The sequence below is a fragment of the Epinephelus moara genome, chromosome 8 (genome assembly GCF_006386435.1).
Source record: "Epinephelus moara isolate mb chromosome 8, YSFRI_EMoa_1.0, whole genome shotgun sequence".
NCBI lineage: Eukaryota > Metazoa > Chordata > Actinopteri > Perciformes > Serranidae > Epinephelus > Epinephelus moara.
In genome coordinates, this window is record NC_065513.1 from 32,082,158 (window position 1) to 32,103,674 (window position 21,517).

At 43.2% G+C, this 21,517-nt stretch overlaps 1 protein-coding gene and 1 long non-coding RNA gene across 3 annotated transcripts in view; one reads left to right on the forward strand and one right to left on the reverse strand.

The window, feature by feature from the left end:
• arl15a (ADP-ribosylation factor-like 15a) overlaps positions 1-21,517 on the reverse strand; it is a 128,691-nt gene that overhangs the window by 75,649 nt on the left and 31,525 nt on the right. For both annotated transcript variants that reach the window (XM_050050098.1, XM_050050097.1), the window contains exons 2-3: positions 5,643-5,787; positions 4,117-4,176 (exon numbers count right to left, since the gene is read on the reverse strand). In XM_050050098.1, the coding sequence (XP_049906055.1) occupies positions 4,117-4,176; positions 5,643-5,787 (205 nt within the window). The remainder of the gene's footprint in view (positions 1-4,116; positions 4,177-5,642; positions 5,788-21,517) is intronic.
• On the forward strand, positions 9,864-10,722 carry LOC126393768 (uncharacterized). The gene is made up of 2 exons (XR_007570301.1): positions 9,864-10,149; positions 10,435-10,722. It is a non-coding gene; the product is annotated as an uncharacterized LOC126393768 (long non-coding RNA).

The following is a 21,517-nucleotide window of genomic DNA, read 5'->3' on the forward strand; positions in this document are numbered from 1 at the left end:
TTGGTCTGTTGTGCTCATTTAGCTTTTAATCTCACATATTTTCTTAATTTTATGTAATCTATTCCACAGAAAGTTACATTTAAACTCTAAACTGCTTCCAACAAACAAGCATAGGCTGCTGTGATTTAGGCTGTGTCTCTGAGACCCCATTTATATCTTGCATTAACATGTGTCTCACGTCCAGATAGTATCTAAATATGCTTTAACCTGTCTCCACAGTCCGCAATTGCCGAGTTTCGCTTGTATACTTTCACTGAATATCCATAAACTTTCTGCTGTTTTCTTGCTAGTGGTGTAGCTTGCTAACTTGCAAACTTGCAAATGGCTGCCATCTTGCCGGTTTGATTTGGAACAGTCACATGCAATTACTTATTTCTGCCCATGTACTTGTTGAATGTGAATTGAAAATCCAATTGCATTTTCACTTCACTTCATCTTCGCTTGAATGTGGTCAGGATGGTCCTCGTTGATCAATTTAACAAACCAACCAGAGCAGATCTGAGTGCAGAAATCATCTACGAATAGCTGTGATTCATGAAGCCTTCTTATCCCACCAATCACAGCATTGGAATGACGGGGAGCTGACAAATGTGGCAGCTGAAAACGATCATCTTTTAAATATCTAGAGGCCTCACCCCTTGAGTTAACAAAATGGAGAGGCGTAATATGGCCAAGAAGAGAAACCTCTCTAAGCTAGGAATTGAAACACTAACTACCCAGGTCCAATTTAACTGACTGGTTCTATTTGACACCCTGGAATGTGTCACCAAATGAAGTCTGAAAACCACAGTATGGAAAGAAATCACTGCTGTGGTCAGCAGTGTTGCAGTGGACAATCAAACTTGAGATAGGAATATTTAATTTATGCATGCATGATATGTTCTGACCTATAGCATACATATAATATTAGCCCATTTCTAATATTACATTGATATTGTTACAATATTCATATAAAAGCTTATACAATGCAAGCTGCAAATACTTACATGCCAGTCAGAATATGGTCTAGTAACAATTCTCCAACTGCTGCACCGCAAGTCCACGCAACTCACATAAGTTGAGACCTGATGTGAGATTTAATCACTGACACAAATGCTGTGATTTGTGTGAAAATGAGTGTACGCCCAGTTTTCTATCACATTTGTTTTGTGAAAGAGGGCCACTGTGTCCCCAACGAACCCCAAGGTGGTTGGGCCGGTCTGTTCAGAGTCCGTCCTCAATGGGTTTTGGGTGCATTTACACCTGTACTTTCATATGGTCAATCACTATCTGATTGCATCTGATTACCCAAAACACATTTTAATGCAAGGTGTAAATAGGGTCTTAGAGAGGAAGTGGAATATGTTGCAAATTCTGCCTTTCAATACAATACTTTCTCATCTCTTTATTCTAATACTTGATACACGATGTTATTAAGAACAGTTTCATGAATAAATAATGCAACATGATAAATCCCATGCTTTAAGTAGACCCCCTAATCAGTATCGGCAAATGCTGCTTTCAGCACCCTGGGTTTAGTGATCAGCCCTGACTGGAGCCCCCTTAGTTTAGAGCTTGCAACATGCTTGAAACCTGGCTCCTAAGAAAAACTCCCAGTGCCATGTTCGGGTCACTCTCTGCTCTTTGCTGTATGCAAGATTCTTCTGTGTGCCAAAGGTGCTGACCCTAACACACACTTGTTTCCCATGTGCCCTTTTCCTGCTCAACTCAAACCACCTTCATCTCCCAGATGAAACGAATTGAGCAACTATCAGGCTTTCCCTGCCAAGCAAACAGCAAGGATAGAATAACTGCATATAAAAATGACGTCTTGGGCTTTGTGGGGAAGGATTTCATTTATTTAACTGCTCTACTTGCTCTATTAAAAGCAGCAATACTGACAAATAGTTAATTTATGAAGCATGTGTGTTTCCGACCTCCGACACTTAAAGTCACCTGCGTAAGTAAGTCTTGTTTTACATTTCTTACTATAAAAGGGAGAATACCTCATTGACATTCAATGGGCTTTCCAGTGGGAGAGGAAGGAAATACATTGGAAGTGCTTCACTTCTTCACGCTTCTTCTCAACAAGCGCTTCTTTTCTTGCTTCTTAGTCAAGGCCAAGTGAAGAGAACAAGCCACAAAGGTATTGTGTAAAACAAGTTTTTTAGGGTTAGGAATACTGATGGCCGTGCGTCACATCTTGTATCATTTTTCTGCATCATTGGTGCAGTGCAAAATAACATAGGACAAAACCAGGCATGTTTGCTTGCTTTAAAGCCATAGGGAAAGGGGAGGAAAAAAGAATTCTGACAGAAATGAGAAGAGTTGAGTAAGTTACAAACAGTGCAGAAAGGGAGCTGCTTTAATCAGAGGACGATCTAAAAGTTTTGTTATGAAAACTGATCGGTGGAACATTATGCAAGAGCACCAACTCTCCCGACTCCTCATTTACGTCATGTACATTTGGAACGAGATGAGTGCGCCTTCATCCAGCCAAACAAAAGAGTTGCATGTCAACATTTCACCTCAGACACAAACTTAAATCCAATACTGTGCAAAAAGAAAAAGAGAGCAGATTTCATCATCCTTTACTGTGTTGGCAGCCTATACTAACTTATCTAAATCAAAAGTGTCATCCATGGGACCAGTGTTTTTCCAACCACAATAATGTCCCACCAGACTGGCTTTGAACCAATCCAGAAAACCCTCTTTTGAAAACCCCCTAATGCGCTCTGTCCAAATTTGGTAGCACCCTCGTTGGTGGTCCCCCGGTGCCTCTTTGAGTGTGTGTGTGTTAGTGTCTGTGTCTGTGCGTGTATGTTTTTCATCTTTTCAGGAGGCTAGGATGGGTGAGCCTTCAAAACATGCGCTGCACCTGTCATCTGCCAATACAACGCTGAAAACAACATAAATTATTTTAACTCTCAGCAAAACAATATATTTTCTTGTGTCACTAAGGGGCACTGATTTATCCCTCTCCCTTAAAGGACAGGAAGCCTTCCGTCCCATTTGTTCTGTTTACGTATCTCCACCTCAAGATCCCTCATCTGTGCTTATTAAACAGCTTCCTAGAATGCTGTACATTTCCAGGAATAACAGCGTGCAGATTGTACAGCCACTTCAAAAAACACTAACAGGTCTGATGTCTGTACACAAATGTCAGTCTGTGACCGAAAGGTGTGATGCTACTGGAGGTAAAAACAAACATGCTTTTGCGTCCTTGGCCTACACACATATCTGTGTAAACAGCTAATGAGATAATATCACTTTTATAATGTATAAAGACAAACATGTTTTTAACAATCTGCGCATTCGGGTAATTTAGATTTTGAGAAAAACAGTTGCTTTACTAATAGAGGATCAAAACACACCTCCCACATACTGGGATAAAGGAAACAGTGTGACGATGGGCTGTAAACAAACTAATGAAATGGATCGTATCAAGCCATACAATAATGAAGTCAAAAAGTTGCTGCTGTCAAACATCTAGGCCCAGGCATTTTCTCTCAAACTAATTTAGTCGCAGATGACCGGATTTGGTTCAGTTATGAGGCACTTGGGCAGAGCTGTGACGAGCAGACATAAGGCCGCTCTGCGTAGTGTGTTCAGTCGCACGCCATACTTCTTGCCTTGCTTTTGTCGACATCAACCTCTCTCTGGCTGGCATTCACGTCCACAGTGGCATTTTTGGCTGTGCTGGCTTGCCTGCTCACACACTATGACAAACACTGCTTGTACGATCACTTTATTGATTAATGATTAATCTAAATATTGATTTCATTATGTAAAATGAGCCCAACTCTAATCCTAACCATAGTAAACATTCTGTATATATCCTGATACGATAAGCTGCAAAGAAACAGCAACTCAATGTTTTCTACTTTCCTTTGCTTTCAAATAAATATCTCATTGTAGATTTAAAAAGGTTGCTGTTGCAGTTTTAGTTAGTATGTTAGTGTTGGGCTTCAGCTAGTCTTGCTTTGACCACAAGACCACATGAAAATGTCATGACTGGATCACTTTATTTCCCTTAATTTCACCTAACCCACAGATTCACACTGTGGGATTCATGTGACATAATTGTCAAAGTCAATTCTGAAAGTGTTACGGGCTTTACAGGTATGTTTTTCTTACCTCCAAGTTCTTTTACATTCAAGATGGCATTTGGAAATGGCACTGCTTTGATGCTGAAACCTGCGGGCAGAAAAATGAAAATCCATCATTGTGATGACAAAGAAATTGTGTTTATGTGTGTGTGGACAGCACATGTCAGGAGCGATGAGAATCAACTTTTAGGAATGTTGGCTGGATTGCTTTTCAATAGTGAGAATATGTCTAAAAGAAATCTGACTTTAAAGAAAAAATCCACTTTATCATTAAGTTTCCCTCAGGATATTTGGTGTACCTTTTCCAAACCACCAGCTGGTGAACACACAGAGGACTGACAACATATTTGTGTTGTACAAACGAAAGAAAATAACACTTTGTGTGGTCCGGGTTAGCAAAACAGAAAAACAAGAAAAGCTAAACAGAAAAGTGTTTTGTTCTATGTTGGAGTTAGAGGAGGACAGAGCTAATGTCTAAAGTGCTACCATGTATTATGTGGTTTGTTTCTGCGGTTGCATACGGTGGGAAATAGTAAAGAAACCCACTGAAGGAAGAGATTTAATGCCGCTCAAATTATGCTAAATTGTCTTGGTGGGAATTCCTTTCCTGGAAACATTCACAAACAGGAGGAGAGATGGGTCAGACAACCGATTATGAATTTCTAAACATCTGAATTAACTGCTAAATGTGGTTTTTAAGCACATTACGACAGTGCAAAATCATGAAGTAAGAAGTGGGGGGAACCGCAGGGAGACTTCCAACTCATTGTTCATCATGATCGTCCCTCTGTAGACGTTGGCAGACTCAGACTGTGCTGACAGCTAAATCTCATTTCAGAGAAGTGCGCTAAAATAATTCCCGTGCTAAGGTAACTAATCGCCATATTTTATCTATTAAGGCCTACTCAGCAGCAGACGCAGACAGGTGTAAACTCCCCTAAACCACCCCCTGCCACAGAGACATACACACTAACGGTTACAGGCTGCACATGTGGGAATTACTTTATATTTAGCTTCTACTGGTGAAAGTGCACAATGACTAAATCTAAAATGGGACTTCTGCAACAGCTCAAAGCTGACTGCTGACAAAGCCAGGGGAGGAAAAAGGAATGTCAGAGTCCTTGAGGGATTGCATTGCGTATATGGAAAGCAGAGCGTTGACTACCAAGAGAATGATGTACTAACCCTAAAGCCTCCTCTTCTGGACATACTTAACACCAGCCTCCCACTTGACTACAAGAAAGAAGCGGAGTATTGGCTGGTGAGATACAGCAGAGCATTTCTGGCATGAGCGCTGGGACTTTGGAAGACATACTGAAGACATGCTTCCCCCTATTGGAGAGCTGTAATACCTGGATAGTATTATGTATCTGATGATTCTAATCCGGAGGACAACATGTTCTTGAAACATGAAAGCACTTGAGACGCTTGGGAAGCTTGGAAGAACACGTGAGGAAAGGAAGATCGGTACATCAGTGGAGAGTGCGTGCTTCTATTTAGGCATATGGATTTAACGCTCTCTTTCCCTCCGATCGATATGTTAAGTGCACATACCTGTTGTGGCAACGATGCCTTCGCTGCCCTCACTGCAAAGGCGTGAGAGCAGGCTGGTCTTTCCAGCACCTGTCAGGCCGATGCACACCACATCATACTCTGGTCTTGGTGGCGGGGGTCCTTTACAGCACAGTGCCCGGAAACACTAAACAAAACAAACAAAACAATAACTGTTAATTGGAAAACAGATCAAATGCAACTGGTGCAGGTCTGCCCTTAAAGACATATTTTTCCTCTATCCTGTAGTGCTATTTATAAATCTTGATTGTTTGGTGTGAGTTGCAGAGTGTTGGAGATATCGGCTGTAGAGATGTCTGCCTTCTCTTCAATCTAATGGAACTAGATGGCACTCGGCTTGTGGTGCCCAAAGTGCCGTTGTTCAAATACATTTGAAAAACTCACATCAATGTCTCTTCCCAGAAATCATGATCCGGTTACTCAAGATAATCCACAGACCTTGTTGTGAGCAGTTTCATGTAGGTCTTTTTTTTCAGTCACATCACCATGCAGAAAGAAGCATACATCTACTCATAGACAAGAGGTTTATGCTCATCTAGCAGTAGATGCACGCTTCCTTCTGCGCAATGACGCAGTTGGCAGGTGTAGTTTGGTAGAAAGAAGATATTTCCTACATGAAACCACTCAAAACAAGTCTGTGAATTAGCTTGAGTAAATGGGTCAGGAAATCTGAAAAAAAAACAAAACAAAAAAACCCACAACTATTGAGCTTTCAGCACCACAAGCCGAGTGCCATCTAGTTCTATTATATTCGAGAGAAGGCAGACATTTCTGTCGCATGTATTTCCAACACTCGGCAACTCACACCAAAACAATCTAGACCACACCACAGGCAAGAGGAAAAACTTGGATTTTTTATTTTGAGGTGAGCTGTCCTTTTAAAGTGAAGTGGAATTCACTCTTGTGTCTCTCTAGCTTTGCAAGAAGACACTCATGTGCATCACAGCTGTCTTCAAATGATGAAGCAGGAAACCCTACGACATGTCAAAAAATCTAGCCTATGAAACGCTTCCAGATTGTCAGTTGATGCAAGAGGAGCAAAATGTTTAGCCATGTCCAACCAGAGAGAATTTAAAAAGCAATGACAAAGAATAAAAGCCACAAGATGTTTTACTTTTATGATTTAATAAAATCATGTCATATAGAGTAAAAGTCTACACGACAAGAATATGTGAAAGGGAATTGAGTGAGTGTATAGACGCATGCATCTGGGCACTGGTGCAACATGTTTTTGTCTGCAGTGTCTGTGTGTGGACCCCGTCTGACTGGGCCCTTGTGGCGGCCAGAGACAGACCTGTCACTCCATGAATCACGGCCTGAGACTGAGGGCCTGCTGTGAGACATTAAGGGGCAAATGCAGTGTGAACCGTGAATGAGATCTTTAAACTTGTGTGGGGAGATCGGTATCCAAAACTAAAAAGAGATCTCTTTTATTAGCAAGACAGGAACCAGTCTGGACAAGGCAGGGCAGACACACACACACACACACACACGCACGCACATGCACACAAACACATACACACACTTCCATCTACTATATCACATTTCAGGTGGAAGAACATCCAACACAAGATTGCTCACTGCTCTTGTCAGGGGATGACCCTTTGCAACACACTGCTACTCTGTTCAATCAAAGACTCTGACAGGGAGGAAAACACACACGTGTACACAAACTGCAGCACATCCATGCGCACATTCACCAGGTGTGCTTGGGCGTGCCATTAAAACTTGTACCTCAGCCGGGATAAGCAGATGTAAACAAATGAGAGGGTAAACAAACATTCTGTGTCAACATTCAAGTATCTTTTGGCACATGGTCAAGATTTAGGTCTGGTACAAGACAAGAGACCTCTTGTCTTGAATGAAGCAAAATGAACGATGACATTTTCCCAGACTAGCGTTGGTTTCTATGAGATACAACCATCTTTCAAACAGGAGGGGAACAAGAGAGCAGCAAAGAGCGGCAGCCTCGATTCTTTCGCATACCCCCAGACATCAGTGACCACCAGGGTCAGTTTTCAGAGCCGTGCCAAAACAGAGCTGCCGTTTGATGGAGATGTGGGGAATCTGCTTCAACAGAACCAGACGTCGGCTGAGCAACCCGACCCCCCCGACTCCTAGGTGAACCCGCCAGTCTGCTCAAACAGGAAACATTCTCCTCTTCCAGAAAAACGGTAAGATCAGAAACACACGCGCGTCAGATGGGGGAACACATGTAAAAACTTGGTCTGATGAGGTCACTCTATTCTCCTGCTTACCCTCTTCTTACCTTGTCACCTCTACCCCCCCGCCTACCTGCCCTGAAGCTACATGTAAAAGCAGCAGAGGGAGAATAGCTGTCAATCCTCTGCGCTGACAGCTGATCTTTCAGAGGATGCAAGGGGTTGAGTTGAAAGAACTTGTGTAGCTATGAAGTTGCTATGAGTTAGAGGATTGTTATTTATTCACCCGCTTGTAAAATTATCAGAAGGTTGCTGCCTCGCTATGTGGGAGCTGACAGACAGGACAACTCCCACCACCTCTCTCTCCATGTACAGTGCAGATTTCACAACAGCTACCAAAGCAGCATCCCGGGCCTGACCCTGGGGTCCCTATGCACACAGTGGCCCCTGTGAGACAGAGAGAGATGGGAGCTCCCACCTCTGGCCCTCCTTGACAGCACAAGATTGACGAGGAGAGTTTGGTCAAAAGGCTCACAGGAGAAAAATAAATATGTCCAGAGGCCTTTGCTTACCTCGAGACATGCCCCTCCCCTGTCAACCACACACTCAATGATCTGCGAGTCTGTGTGCTGTGTCACTGAGACTGAGAGCTCAAATGAGACCGTCCTATGATGACTACCTCCATAAATCTCTGTGAGGCATCCAGACGAACAGCTGAGATTAAAACTGGAAGTTGAATTCAACATACACAGTCAACAGTTCCCTAAATGTTGTTTGAGTGATTTACAGTGTGTTCAGACAAGCTGGAAGTGACGGAGTTATAAAAATATTCTCACATGTACTGTCGCATAGAAAAACATGTGCCTCTGAAGGGCTTATCAGCTTCACTTCCTCGTTTATTCAAGCTACTATTTAACTGCTACTATGAGGCCACCTGGGCATTAAAAAGAGAGAAACAAATAAAACCTTACAACTCCTTGCCAAAACACTCTCCATAAAAAGTCTGCCATTCCTAGACTTTATTGATTGGCTGCCTCTTATAGGATTGGACATGTTTTAATTGTGCCTCCCTGAAAGACCTTCCGAGACATTACCTCACTGATGTTGTGAAAGCTGATTAGCTAGGCTATATGTAAATGAGAAACACTGCCGGATATAAATATCACTGAAGGCATAGCCACGCTGCGTTTTTTCAGATGAATGTCTCCTTAAAAGATACGTGACAGTAGGGAAGAAAAAACAGCCCCCACAGGCCTCCAGTTTGAAAAAGACGTCAAGACATTTAATGGGTGACATAACTGGGCCTCCTGGCAGCGGACCAGAGCTGAAGCACACAAGAACAGAAGCTCAAGAAGGCATCACTGCTGGTCTACCAGTACTTGTGTGAGGATAGGTCAAGGGGGCAGCCCCATAACTCTACAGATGCTGAACTTAATAGCATTTAGCTTGATGTGAATGATGAGGGAGTAAGAAGGACATCAGTGATATGAAAGGAAAATAATTACAGCAGTCCCTTTTTCTCCAACGTTTTCCTTCAAAGTCATACCACATGCAACCAAACCATCATCACCATGGAGCCGGCTGACCTCAAGTGACCGTCTGTTGATTTACATACTGTTAACACATGGCATATTCAAGGATATTTGGACTGTACATGAATGGAAAAAGATCAAGGCGCATGGTTCAGCCAAGACAAACTGAGGGGTTCAGTTAAAGTTGAATATTTCCAAAGAAAACAGTTTTATCAATAAGCCAGAACACAACCCATCATGTTGCACATTCACCTGACGTAGTTGGACAGAACAGGAGCCAGGCTCTTTTTAGAAAACCACTTTGTATTTTTAGAGGTAATAAATGTGGGTAAGAGGGAAGCCGCTACCACCGCAGCAGACTAGTTCGTGTTTCACTCTCGTACTCTCTGGCTACTGTCGAGACACCGCAGGATAGGAAAATGGGCAGTGGCGTGACAGCATGTTCCAAATTGAGGTACCCCAACAAGCTTCCAGTTTCTATGGTGTGGTTTTCTCCCTGCTTCAGTTGTGAAATAGCTACTAAACATTGGGGTCGTCAAAGGATACGTGCAGCATTTGGCCTACAAATACTCCTGCTGGGTATTTTGATATTCGCTGCCTATTCTGCAAGAATGATGTGCTGCAGGTGTATTTTGATGTTCTGCCTAGGAACATGTATAAATACTAATAGAAACAGAACAAATGCTGTTTCTGCTTAGTGCTAAGATACCGAAACAGGTGTGCAGCATCAACTAAAGCTGTGACTGGAATACTCAAGACAACCACCTAATTAATCCAATGTCTTGCCCAGAAAAGGTTAGTGGTATTTTGGGATCATTAGGGCCATTACATGGTATTTGTTTATCCAGATGTTTGGCGACCATTATCCAAAGTTAACAAATCCCACACTTATTACACAACTGTTTTGGTAGATGAGTTTATTTACAACGGGGGACGCACCGATTGTGAAATTCTGGACCGATACTGACTCGATGTTAAACAATAATTTGGCTGATAGCCAATACTGATGTTTTTTTGTTGTTGTTGTTGATGATGATTTTTTTTTTTAGATTATTCTTTTGGCTTTTTTGTCTTTGACAGGACAGAATGAAGCGTGAAGGGGCAAGAGAGGAAACATGCAGCAAAGGGGTGCAGGCTGGAATCGAACCTGTGGCCACTACAGCAAGGACTTTTCCTTTGTACATGGATGGCTGCTCTCACCACTGACCTACTGGGAGCCCTATTTTGTCTTTGTTTTAATTCACTGTTCTTTCTGTGTCCTTATCTTAAAAAATAACTGTTCAAAAGTCATTAATTCATCATAATTACCACTCTAATATCTATTTTATATTGTTGTGAGAACATCAATAAATTTCTCTTTCAGACAGCTGTATCTCGTCAAGTTTCTCGCCAAACTCTACATTTTACAAGATTATTGCTCATTACTCAATTTTAGCAAAGAGAGACTGAAGGCGCCATAATTCAACTCAATCATAGTCTGTATAAATAACTCGATGAACCTCCATCAGCAGTTAGTTCCAGCCACTTGCTGCTAAAAGTTAAAGTTGACTAGCTCTCCTCCTGCCAATGTCATCAAGTGTTTTTTTTCTCACAATGCAGCATTATAAGGGAAACAATAGGGTGCATCCCCTGATGCATCAATAGTGACTTTACAGCATCCTTCCCCCCTGACGGCGTTACGGAGAAGGTTTCTGTTCATCCCAAACAGGCTTTCTGTTGTCTTCAGGATGACGGGATGCTGTTAGTTTCAAGCCCTGCTTTTATTCTGCACAAAATAGATGTGACACAACAGAAAAACATCGGCCACACCCATCTGTGAACGGCGATGTGCAACTGATAAATTGTTGAACTCCTACAACGATGACATTTCACAGAAATACAGTAACGAGGTGCACATTTGGCACCATTTAACATTTAAATCCTGGACACTTTAGCGACTTGTCACAAATCGTCTCCAAAAATACAAGTCATATGAAATTTCCATTTGAACTAATTCTGCAGACATAAGAAAACAATATGAAAGTGTTTTGAGTGCCAGAGCAAACAGACAGAATATGCAGTGTGTGTGTGTTATGTCAAAAAGTTTGGAAAAATGCTGAGCTGCAAAGGTACTTTGAAGGAAACATTTTACTGAAGTACTGAGAACATGGTTTATCAGTGATCATCAGTGATTAACTTCTCTTATCAGCATCATGACTGAAAACTCCAACAGTGAGGCAGGCACAATAAGCATACACATAACTTGGGGGGTGTTTAATGTGTGGAAACCACGCATCAGATCATCATCTTGTTGAAAATAATCCACTCTGGGAGTTCACCAAAAATTCCTACGAGACAGTGTGAAAAAAAATAATTATAGCACTCTGGCTTATAGGGAGTAAGAGCTAGATGACTGAGTCACCTGAACTCGGCCTGCATCTTGCCCACATTTTGTACTTTGGCACAAATAAAAAAAAGGTGTGTTCATCTGGAAACTATGGCTAACAGAAATCTGTTGCCAAGATGTAGATGTAGATAATATGCAGGCTTCTCACAGCTAGTGCAGTTCCTAAGTACGCTTTGTTTCACATGAGCCTCAGACACACACAAACTCTGTGCACTTACAATAAAATCTACTGCAGAGGGTCGTGTCCTTGCTCAGCACGCCTGTGTTGCGGCACACTTCCTCTTGAAAGGTAGGTTACACATCAACTGATATGTCTGAACTGTTTGCACTCTGCCCAGCGATGGTGCTAATGAGTGTAATAATGCCTGTTAAAAACTGCAGTATCACATTTACCTCCAGGCATTTCCAATAGCTGGGCAGGCGCACCAAAAAACAAACCACCGCTTCCTCCTCGGCTGCCAATTTAAACATGCTGGGCATCTTGATTTCCCAACAACAGGGGAGCTACCAAAGGAAAGAAGAGAGGAGGAGGAGAAAAGGGAAAGGACATCCGAGACACTTGCCTCTGGGAGTCATAGTCACCGTAGACAGACAGACACAGGACACGGACGGGCAAGCAGGCCGTTTTTATTTTTCCAGACCAAGTGTCGGGACAACACTTGTGTGCAGGGCTCACTCCTGACCTTTGGAAATGACAGTCCTTTATATGGGCGTCCCGACGGAGGAGCGGCGCTAACAGATATGTGTGTAATACACACCGGCCACAGTCATAACACAGGCCTGCAAAACCAGGCATAAGCAGAGGGTGGGAGCGGAGAAGGGCATGCAGGAAGGCAGTCTGTCAGGGATGGAAGGAAGGGTAGAGGGGAGCAGGGGAGGTGGAGGGGGTGTACGGGCAAAGGGGGGGATGGAAGGGGCACATTCATTCATCCTCATTCATCTTCTCCCCCCTTCAGTTGTTGTTGTTATTTGCCGCTTTGAAGCTGGATGGGGGGTGCACGGTGGGACACAGTGTGGTTCAGTACAGTGAGGGAAGGGGGTGTGTGGGGCGCACTGCATGCCATTCTCGTTAAGGGGTGAGAGAGACACGCTAGACACACAAGGCTGGTCGCTGGACTCTTCCCATGCTTAGTTGTTACCGCGCCAACCACAGACGGCTTCAGGCCTGGGTCCCCGCCACACCTCGCCAAACCACCCACCAGCCTTTATTCGCCTCCATAACACATCACATATTTTAGACCAAGACGTGTGGTTGCTAAAGTCCTCCTGATGTTTTGATAACACCTCCTCCGCCAGCCCTCTAACCACAACCGCTGCCACCACTCGCCTCTCGTGGCTGCACATTCTCCTCCCGGAGGGTGCAGGCGAGATGATACCAGAGGCACGATGCTTGTCACTACAGGAATGATTGACTGGTTTCTTAAAACCTTAATTGCGAGATAAAGCAAACAAAATGCGGATTTGGCAGGGAGCACCGTGACACGCTTTCAACTGTGGCCGCGGGTGATGAAATACAAGATTTACTGCACTTCAAAAATGATGGCCAACTAAGGACACTTAACAGGTGCCATTCATTACCCCCGCATCAGAAATAGATCCCTGTACAAACACAGACACCTACACACACACACACACACACACACACACACAGACATACACTGAAAGAGTACACTGGAACATTTGGGGGATACGCGTCACTCCCATTCCATGCCTCGACAATGCACATCCAGTTGTGTGGAATGTTTTTGATGCACTGAATGTTGAATGTGTCTACTGTTGACTTCAACATCTGAAAGCACGATATCACACAGACCTACTGGACTGAAATGACAGACATACAGCAATTATAAGATGACCCTGTCTGCACCAGCTCAACATCCCGTCTGGTGAAGTAGACCGTGTCTTACTTAAGTCGACAAAACAACCCACAGCCCATTATGCCTGCGTGTCTGTGTGTGTACGGGGAGGCCCTGTTTTAAAGCTGATTTGCTTGTCACTGTTTTGCAGGCACATCATCCCCTTATTCTGAAGCAACATCCTCTCTCTCTCCCTCTGTCTCCCTCTCACTCTCTCCTATCACCCCCGCTACCCAATTCATTCATCCCACTTCTGTCTGTCTGGCCCTCGTTTCAGAGCTCGAACACTATTGCCCTGACGCTAAGGTGTCTGGACAAGGAGACAAGCTGGAACACATACACACACACACGCACACAGACGGAAAGCCACATAGTGAAGTTAGAGCGCCCCCCAGCTTTCTGCTGGAACACACTGCATCTAATGCACTGCAAAGGGAGAGGCAATGCATTGCGGTAACTTTTAGTTTGCATCTCTCGATCTTTTAGAAAAAAAACTTAAAGGATTTTTAACAAAAGAGCAAACAAAATGTTCAAAAGCCAAAGAGCTAAATGACACTATCATATTACATTTTCTGGTGTATCGCTGCCATTTCTTTCTTGAGTTATCATTAACATGTGAAACACAGGACTTAAAAAAAGACGACTGCCTAAAACACCGGAACATTCCCACAAAAATCAGCTTTGTCACAGTGACTACAGTGTTCCAAAAACAAACTGGAAAACAGCTGAGTGCCGCCTGTTATTTAGGGACAGAGGTGCAAGGTGGAGTTTCATCTGACTGACTAACTGAGGTAACGTGACCAACTGACCGTCTGGAGCGTAAAGTCCACTTTTTAAGAGACAGGTCTAGACTATGGGGCAAGATTTCTGAACAACAGACTAGAGTGACCCCCCCCCTGCTTCCCCCGCTCCCCTTCTCTTCCCCTTTTCAGTAAGCAGCTCCAGTGTTGGCCTTCTCCTATCTGGCCTGACATGGTAGCTTGTGACCCTGCGTGGTTGAGGAGGAGGCCAGATCAAAGGAAGAAGCGCAGCCTTGGAAAAACATTTGGGCTGAGAATGGACGGGATATCTGTCAGGAAGCCTTTCCCACTGGGCTCACTAGTGCTAGGGCCCGGGGATCGGGTTACCGTCCAAAAAACGCCGACATGAAAGAGGGGGCGACGCTAATCCGCATACATGAGGCTCTCTGTCTGTCCTCCACTCGCACTCCAGCACCACCACCAATAATGTATCCCTTCTTCCCCTCTGCTCCTCAGCCTCTAAACTCTCGACCACACTGTGTCACCCCCAAACTACACCAACCTAACACGCCCCTACCCCCCCAAGCTTCTATGCACCACCACCTCACCCTCATCCCCAACCCTTCACCCCAAAAACACTCAAGCTTCATCACAGAGGATTAACAGGAAACCCTGACACAACCCATTGTTAGGGAGGCAGAGGGGGCTTGGGTGGTTTTGCCACCCCGAGTGGGTCCTTTTTTTTCACTGGGGTTGTGATGCTTTTAGAGGAGAAGACTGGGGCACTTCATGGCCTCAGCCTTCTTACAAACCTCACTGACGTACACACACAACCACTTCCACTTCTCCTCCCAGTTGCATAGACAAGGCCCGGTGGCAGGCAAGAGTTGTTCAGGGGCTGAAAAATGAAGGATGGAGAGAGAAAGAGGATGGAGCAGGGGAGGGTGCATTTGTACGAGCCAGTGGGATGAAGGGAGCGCTCAGTATGAGGATGGTGTATATGTGTATGTGTGTATTTGTGAGGCAGGGGGTGGGGATGGGTGTCAGTGCTGTAAATCTTGATGTCACTGACAGGAAGACTGTTGCGGACCATTACCATAAATCTGACAAACGCTAATTTGATGGGAGGCTGTATCTGTCTGGTCAGGGACCAGTCTAGACGGTCCTACTGAGGGGTCCTACAGTGTAGCACTGTTTGTTTCCAGCACCATCTGGATGTGGCAGTAAGTGCCCGCTGCTGTGGTTCACATGCGCACACACACACATACAGACACACAAACTATAGCCTTGAAAGTACACCATCCCTGAAGCCGTCGCAAAGGCTTTGACCTTTATGTGCCTGAACAATGGCATGAATTAATTTCTGTAATGCAATGACAGTATTTCTGTATCACTGCAGGCCAATCCTAGAACAACAGGTTACCCATAACATATTTAGGTGCTACGGTCAACATTCCTGAACAATGAAAACCTTGTTTGGAGTTTATGTCAATAACTGAACACAACAGATTGTATGAGAACAGCACACCAGAGAGTGTACAGCGGCATGTAGCAATGAAACAAAACAACATTTTCTGAAATCATTAGACCAAACATTTAAGATGCTAGATGGTAAAAAGTACTTAATGGCCTCCTAAGGCCAGTAAAATTTTTCATTGGTTTTACAATTTGTAGTGCAACTTCAACTTTGCAGGCAGGATCTTTTTCATTTTGTTGACATCTCTGCTGGGTGCATATGTAAGTAAGGCCCCGATCACACAGAGAGCGTTTTGCAGGTTGCAAAGTGCGAGGCGCGCCTCACTGCCTTTTTTAAAAAATTGAATGCCACTAGTAAAAAAAATGCTTGCTGCGCCTTTTTACTGTTGCCAGGGCAACCACCCCATCACCTCTGTACCCTAACCTTCCCGTGTAATCAATTTACCATTTATTCACTTATTTCACAGTAATTAGTAGCTAGTTCCTAAAATGGATGGACAGAGGGTACTGTCTGTAGCTCTGGTTGAGGGTGAGAGGCTGTCAGCAAATAGTTTGTTGGGAAACAGAGATCTGTGTGGGCACATGAGACCCTAAAAAAGAGGATGAATCACGGGGAGTACCACCAGTTGGTCCAGGTGCTTTGCATTGATGATGGCTGTTTCAGGTACTGCACTCATAAGCCTCCGTGCCTGCCGTTTTCTATTGACATCAGTTTGTAAAGTCGTTTATCTCTTTGAATCCAGCAACCACTACCACCAGTTTCTCTTCCATTGCTTACCAGCTGTAAATGTGCTGTCATGACCACCACTGAGGCCCGCCACTCAAATCATTCGATTGGACAATGGTATAAAAAAGTTGAGATGACGTGGGACACTTTTCCACTCTGAGTTGAAGTTTTTTCAACTCGAGAAGTTCAGAGTGCTCCAGCAAAAATGCCAGGTGGTTAGAGCACAGAAACGCAAGACACTTAGCAGTGCAAAAACAGCGAGCAAAAAGCTTCATTATCATTCTAAACAAATACAAAAAGTCGCCTTCAGCTGCTAAAACGCTTTCTGTGTTATTGAGACCTGAGTGCGCTCTACCTCCTGTGTTAACTTCATAGGAACACTTAAGCATTCTCTGTAAAATTCAGAGTAGAAAACAGACATGCACTACAAAATGAATTTTTCCAGAGGTAATGTACTGGTTTTAAGCCTATAGTATGCTTCACCTTTATCTCCCAATTCTGTAACTGGTCCCCAATAACTAAAAATGCTACTGGCACCAGAGAGGTGTAACTGAGAAAAATCAATCTCAGAACTCATCAGCTATTGGTCTAATGATGATAAGCATCTGAGATCAACGGCCAATATTTTAGGAGGCGTTGGTCATCTTGGCAAATCTCTATAAAGAGATATCTGCATATGAGTGCAGATAAATGAATAAAGAAAGCTCATAAAAAGCTCACTGTAGCCAGACAATAATTGATGGATTCTGAGATTGCAATTCAGCCAATGCATTTCACCTCTTCTGCTCTCCACATGGATGGTTTACCTGCCTCTCAATCGTGATAGGTCAATACTACTCGGACTACAAGCAGACTACAATTAGAAACATGAACACTTTTGATACCATGACTTTGTCCCTTTGAGTACAGATTCTGAATTCATATGCTGATATCCATTTATGGAAATTACACAAAAATAGTCTAAATGCAGAAAATACTTCCAATTTCTTGTCAGGTAAATAAAGGCGTAAATGAATAATATCTCCTAGTAGATGAGCTTTATTTTAGTGCAGGGCATGATACCTGCCCATTCTGCACAAAATTGACCATTTGTAAGGTCAAAGTAAACCTACACCACGTTACCAAACTGTGTCCAGGAGGATGCCTTGAATATTAATGACTACCTCATAGACGTAATCATAACTTTCTCTGAAGCTTGTAATGTCTCATACCTGAGCTAGTGTTTTCCACCATTTTTCACGAACGTTATCTCCAAGTCAAGTTTCAAAAACACTTAACAAATCTCATATTTACTTGAACGAAAATGGATTTTCTTTTGAGTTACTGCTCTTTTATTGGAAAGAACATGCTCCCCTCTCAACAAGCCGGACTAGAGTTCACCTGAGGAGAACCTGGGACAGATCCAAGAGCTCTGGAGGGTTCAGCCAGCTCTGCACGGGCTCCATGTTTGTCCCATTCAGAGGGGCCCTGGAGTGGGCCACAGTGCACTCTAAGGTTGAACAATGTTTCCCTATAGCTTACAACTTATTTTGTTTCCTTACAAATGTACATCAACAAAGTTCATAAGCTCTGTGTCCCCACACAACATTAAATTTGAAATTGTAACAGCCTGAAAGGAAAGAAAGGGAGCAGCACTAGGAAGAATAAATGCAAGCGGATGCATTTTCAAAGAGCTCACTCATATGATGGGTAGCGGATGAAACGAGTTTGATGGGAAAGATATTGATAGGAGAAATTTAATCCAAACAGCAGGTCCGCTAGACATGCTGAGGGGACTCAGGGGCCACAGCTTTTTTCCCCCCCCGACACATTTATCTGTCTGGAGCCTACCTTGGAGCTCCTGTGTGTTTCACGACATTTACTGGAAAAGTACATTAGGTAGAGAATGAGGGGGACGGCATTAAGGGGCCCACCCACAGGACTGTTTTCATGTTACCCTCTTTTTGTAGAAGAAAGCAAGAGGCTGAGGTGGTGGCAAGGCAGCTGCATTCACAGACAGAAGACACCTTTGCTCCATGGGACATCCAGAGGGTAGATAAGGGGGCCACAGAATTGAAGGGCTGAGGGGGTACAACTGGGCGCCATTATGGTATATAAATCTTGTAACTGGAAAGGGTGATTAGCTTGGCTGCATTAGCATACGGCGGCGGCAAAACTTTGGTTTCCTGGGCACAGTGTAGGGCAAAAAGATGTTTTTCCGCACCCATGTAGAGGATCAAAGCTTGAGGGGCCCCCTTTTGAAGGCCCTGAAACCAGTGTGCAAGAACCAAGGGGGGTGGGGGGCGCCCCATCTCATAGACATAAAAAGGGTGGGTGGATGGGGAGGGCACTTGTCCCACTTACATCAGTTATGGCACATTTTCATACAGCATCTATTTTATCGACGACTAACTCAATTTTTGATAAAAACAAATCTTAGGGCCCCCATCTCCCTGAAACAAGTGTGGGAAAGTTTCAAGCTTAAGGACATTGTCATTAAACGTGAAAGACCCCTCCCCATCAACTATTTCTAGGCCCCTTTGAGACAAAAAAAAAAACCTGATGGGGACCAACCGAACAATAAATCTGTTTTTATACATTGTGCGGTAGCTGAGAATTAGGTTGATGAGTGGGGGGATGAACTGGAAAAGCCTTTTCAATGCAAATAGATTCTCACAGGATATGGAAAAACTTTGATTCTTTAAAAGAGTGAACTATTCCTCACATCACATCCTACAAACAAGGCCAGGCCCCAACGATCATTCATAACATCCCCAGTGACCTCGTTGAACACGTCAAAGTGTGCGGATTAAGAGGGAGGAGAAGAGAAAAGCTTTTTTTGGCAATCAATGACAAACTATAGACATGGCGAGAGAATCCCTCTGTTCTACAAACCCTAAGCAGGGATGGTAGATAGCCCTCTGGAGGCTTTTAAGACCAACAAAATGGAAAAGCCATTAATAGGAACCACAAACAGTGACGCCAAGAAGAGAACAGAGGGACATTTTCAGGAAGGGAAGCGTCACGACCCTTGAGTATTGTTAGACATTAAGGGAGCACCAAGTGGTTTCAGCAGCATAAAAAGAAATTAGTCATAACACATCAAAGACAGCTGGATTCTGGATGAGTACTGTGATGTTTGACAACTTCTTGCAACAGATGGTGCTTGTCTCCTTATAGTTACCCAAAATATGCTGGTGTCTTCAAATCTTCCCTCAAGTAACTATGACCAAATTTGTGCTACTCTTTTTTATTGTGCATTTCCTTTCTAGAGTATTTTACAGGTGCTGCAGAGATCAACACTTAAACAGTGAGGTGAAACTACATGTGTGCAACTGCTACAGCACGTCCTCTCAGGTCAGGAAGACCTTTTCACTGTCTCGTATCTAAATGGAGTGTGTCTTTGTCCAGTTGCGGCAGATTCCAGTTCACACCCGGCACTAGAATGCGTCTCAAATGCATCAGAGTGACCACCTGTGAGCAGATTCCCTTTTATCTATGGGAAACTGTCACTGTTAGTTAACAGCAAAAACACTTTTGCTTATGGTAATACAAGTACTGAGGGGCACTGATGTGTTTTTTGGTACCATGCCTCAGCTTTAGACTTCAGCCAGTACAATTTATCATATACTACAGCTATACTACATCGTCTGGGCAGTTCATCGATGTCATCAAGTATCACACTATATAACTAGAGCACTCGGAGAGTGCAGACCTCGGCCAAGCAGCTCAGATTTCCCACCATTTCATTATTTTATCCACTTCACTTCAACCGATCACCACCAAAATTGTATCATCTGTTCCTTGCCCCATTATCAACCATTCCTGAAAATATCATCAAAATCCGTTCAGAACTTTTCGAGTTATTTTGCAGACAAACAGACCACAGACCAACGCCGGCGAAAACATGACCACCTTGGCGGAAGTAATTACATACATCCCCAATCACCTCAGAAAGTCTGTGCCCAACATATGCTTTGGTGTGAAAAGGTGCGTAAGGTCTGACAAATTTTACATCATGAGAGGAACCTTGGATTATGTAAAGATTACATAAAGAGAAATGTACTAATTATTGTCACAGTGATGATTATTAGTTGTATAACTACACTTCATTAAAGTTACTACTTGCGGAAAATGATTCATATTTTCATTAAATAGTTTCATTTTAGTTACAAAACAAAAACAAACAAACAAATTTATCAATTAATCATCCTTAAAAATAATGAATCATAGTGTAAATTTTGTTCAGGATTCACTACTTTTTAAAAAGGGAAACACCACCTTAATGAAGAATTCCAACGTTATTTCCATGGCCAAGAAAAGTTCAATCGATATGTGTCAACATTACCTACTCTCTCTCTCTGAAAGCAAGGAAGCAAAGAAGCAAGTCTCAAACTTGTGATGCCGTTGGGTATAAAGTCTGGAGCTGCTCTACAGACAATGAATTGGAGCCTGATTTTGTGGACCCACAAAATATTTGTTTTCTTTATTAGACCCAAATGAGCTTTATTCTATTGTAGTGTTCTCAGTTCTGAAACAGAAAATGTACCCGTACACTCATAACACCCCCCTCAGTGCTCTCAGTTTCATCTATAACATCTTTCCCAATCCATTGTCTGTGTAGCAGCTCCAGACTTTATACCCTATGACCTCACAAATTTGAGTTTTAGCACTCTAGTTTTTAGATTTGGGAAAAAGTTGTTCAGTTTTTACAATTCTGTTTTTATTTACTGTCATAGACCATTGGAATCAAACGCATGAATTTTGAAAATGGGTTAAGTTCCCCTTTAACAGAAATACTAGGCAGTGAATGAGCCTATTTACAAGGCTGTATAAAGGGATCACAGCCATATGCTAAGTGGTCTGTCAGTGTTAAAGTGTGTTTTCCACAACAGAGGCGCAGGCCCTCTCAAACCACACACACCTCTAGTTTACACACTGTTGGCTTTCACTTGATTTCTGGCATTTTAATGGCCAAAAAGTGGCTGGTGCCACCCTT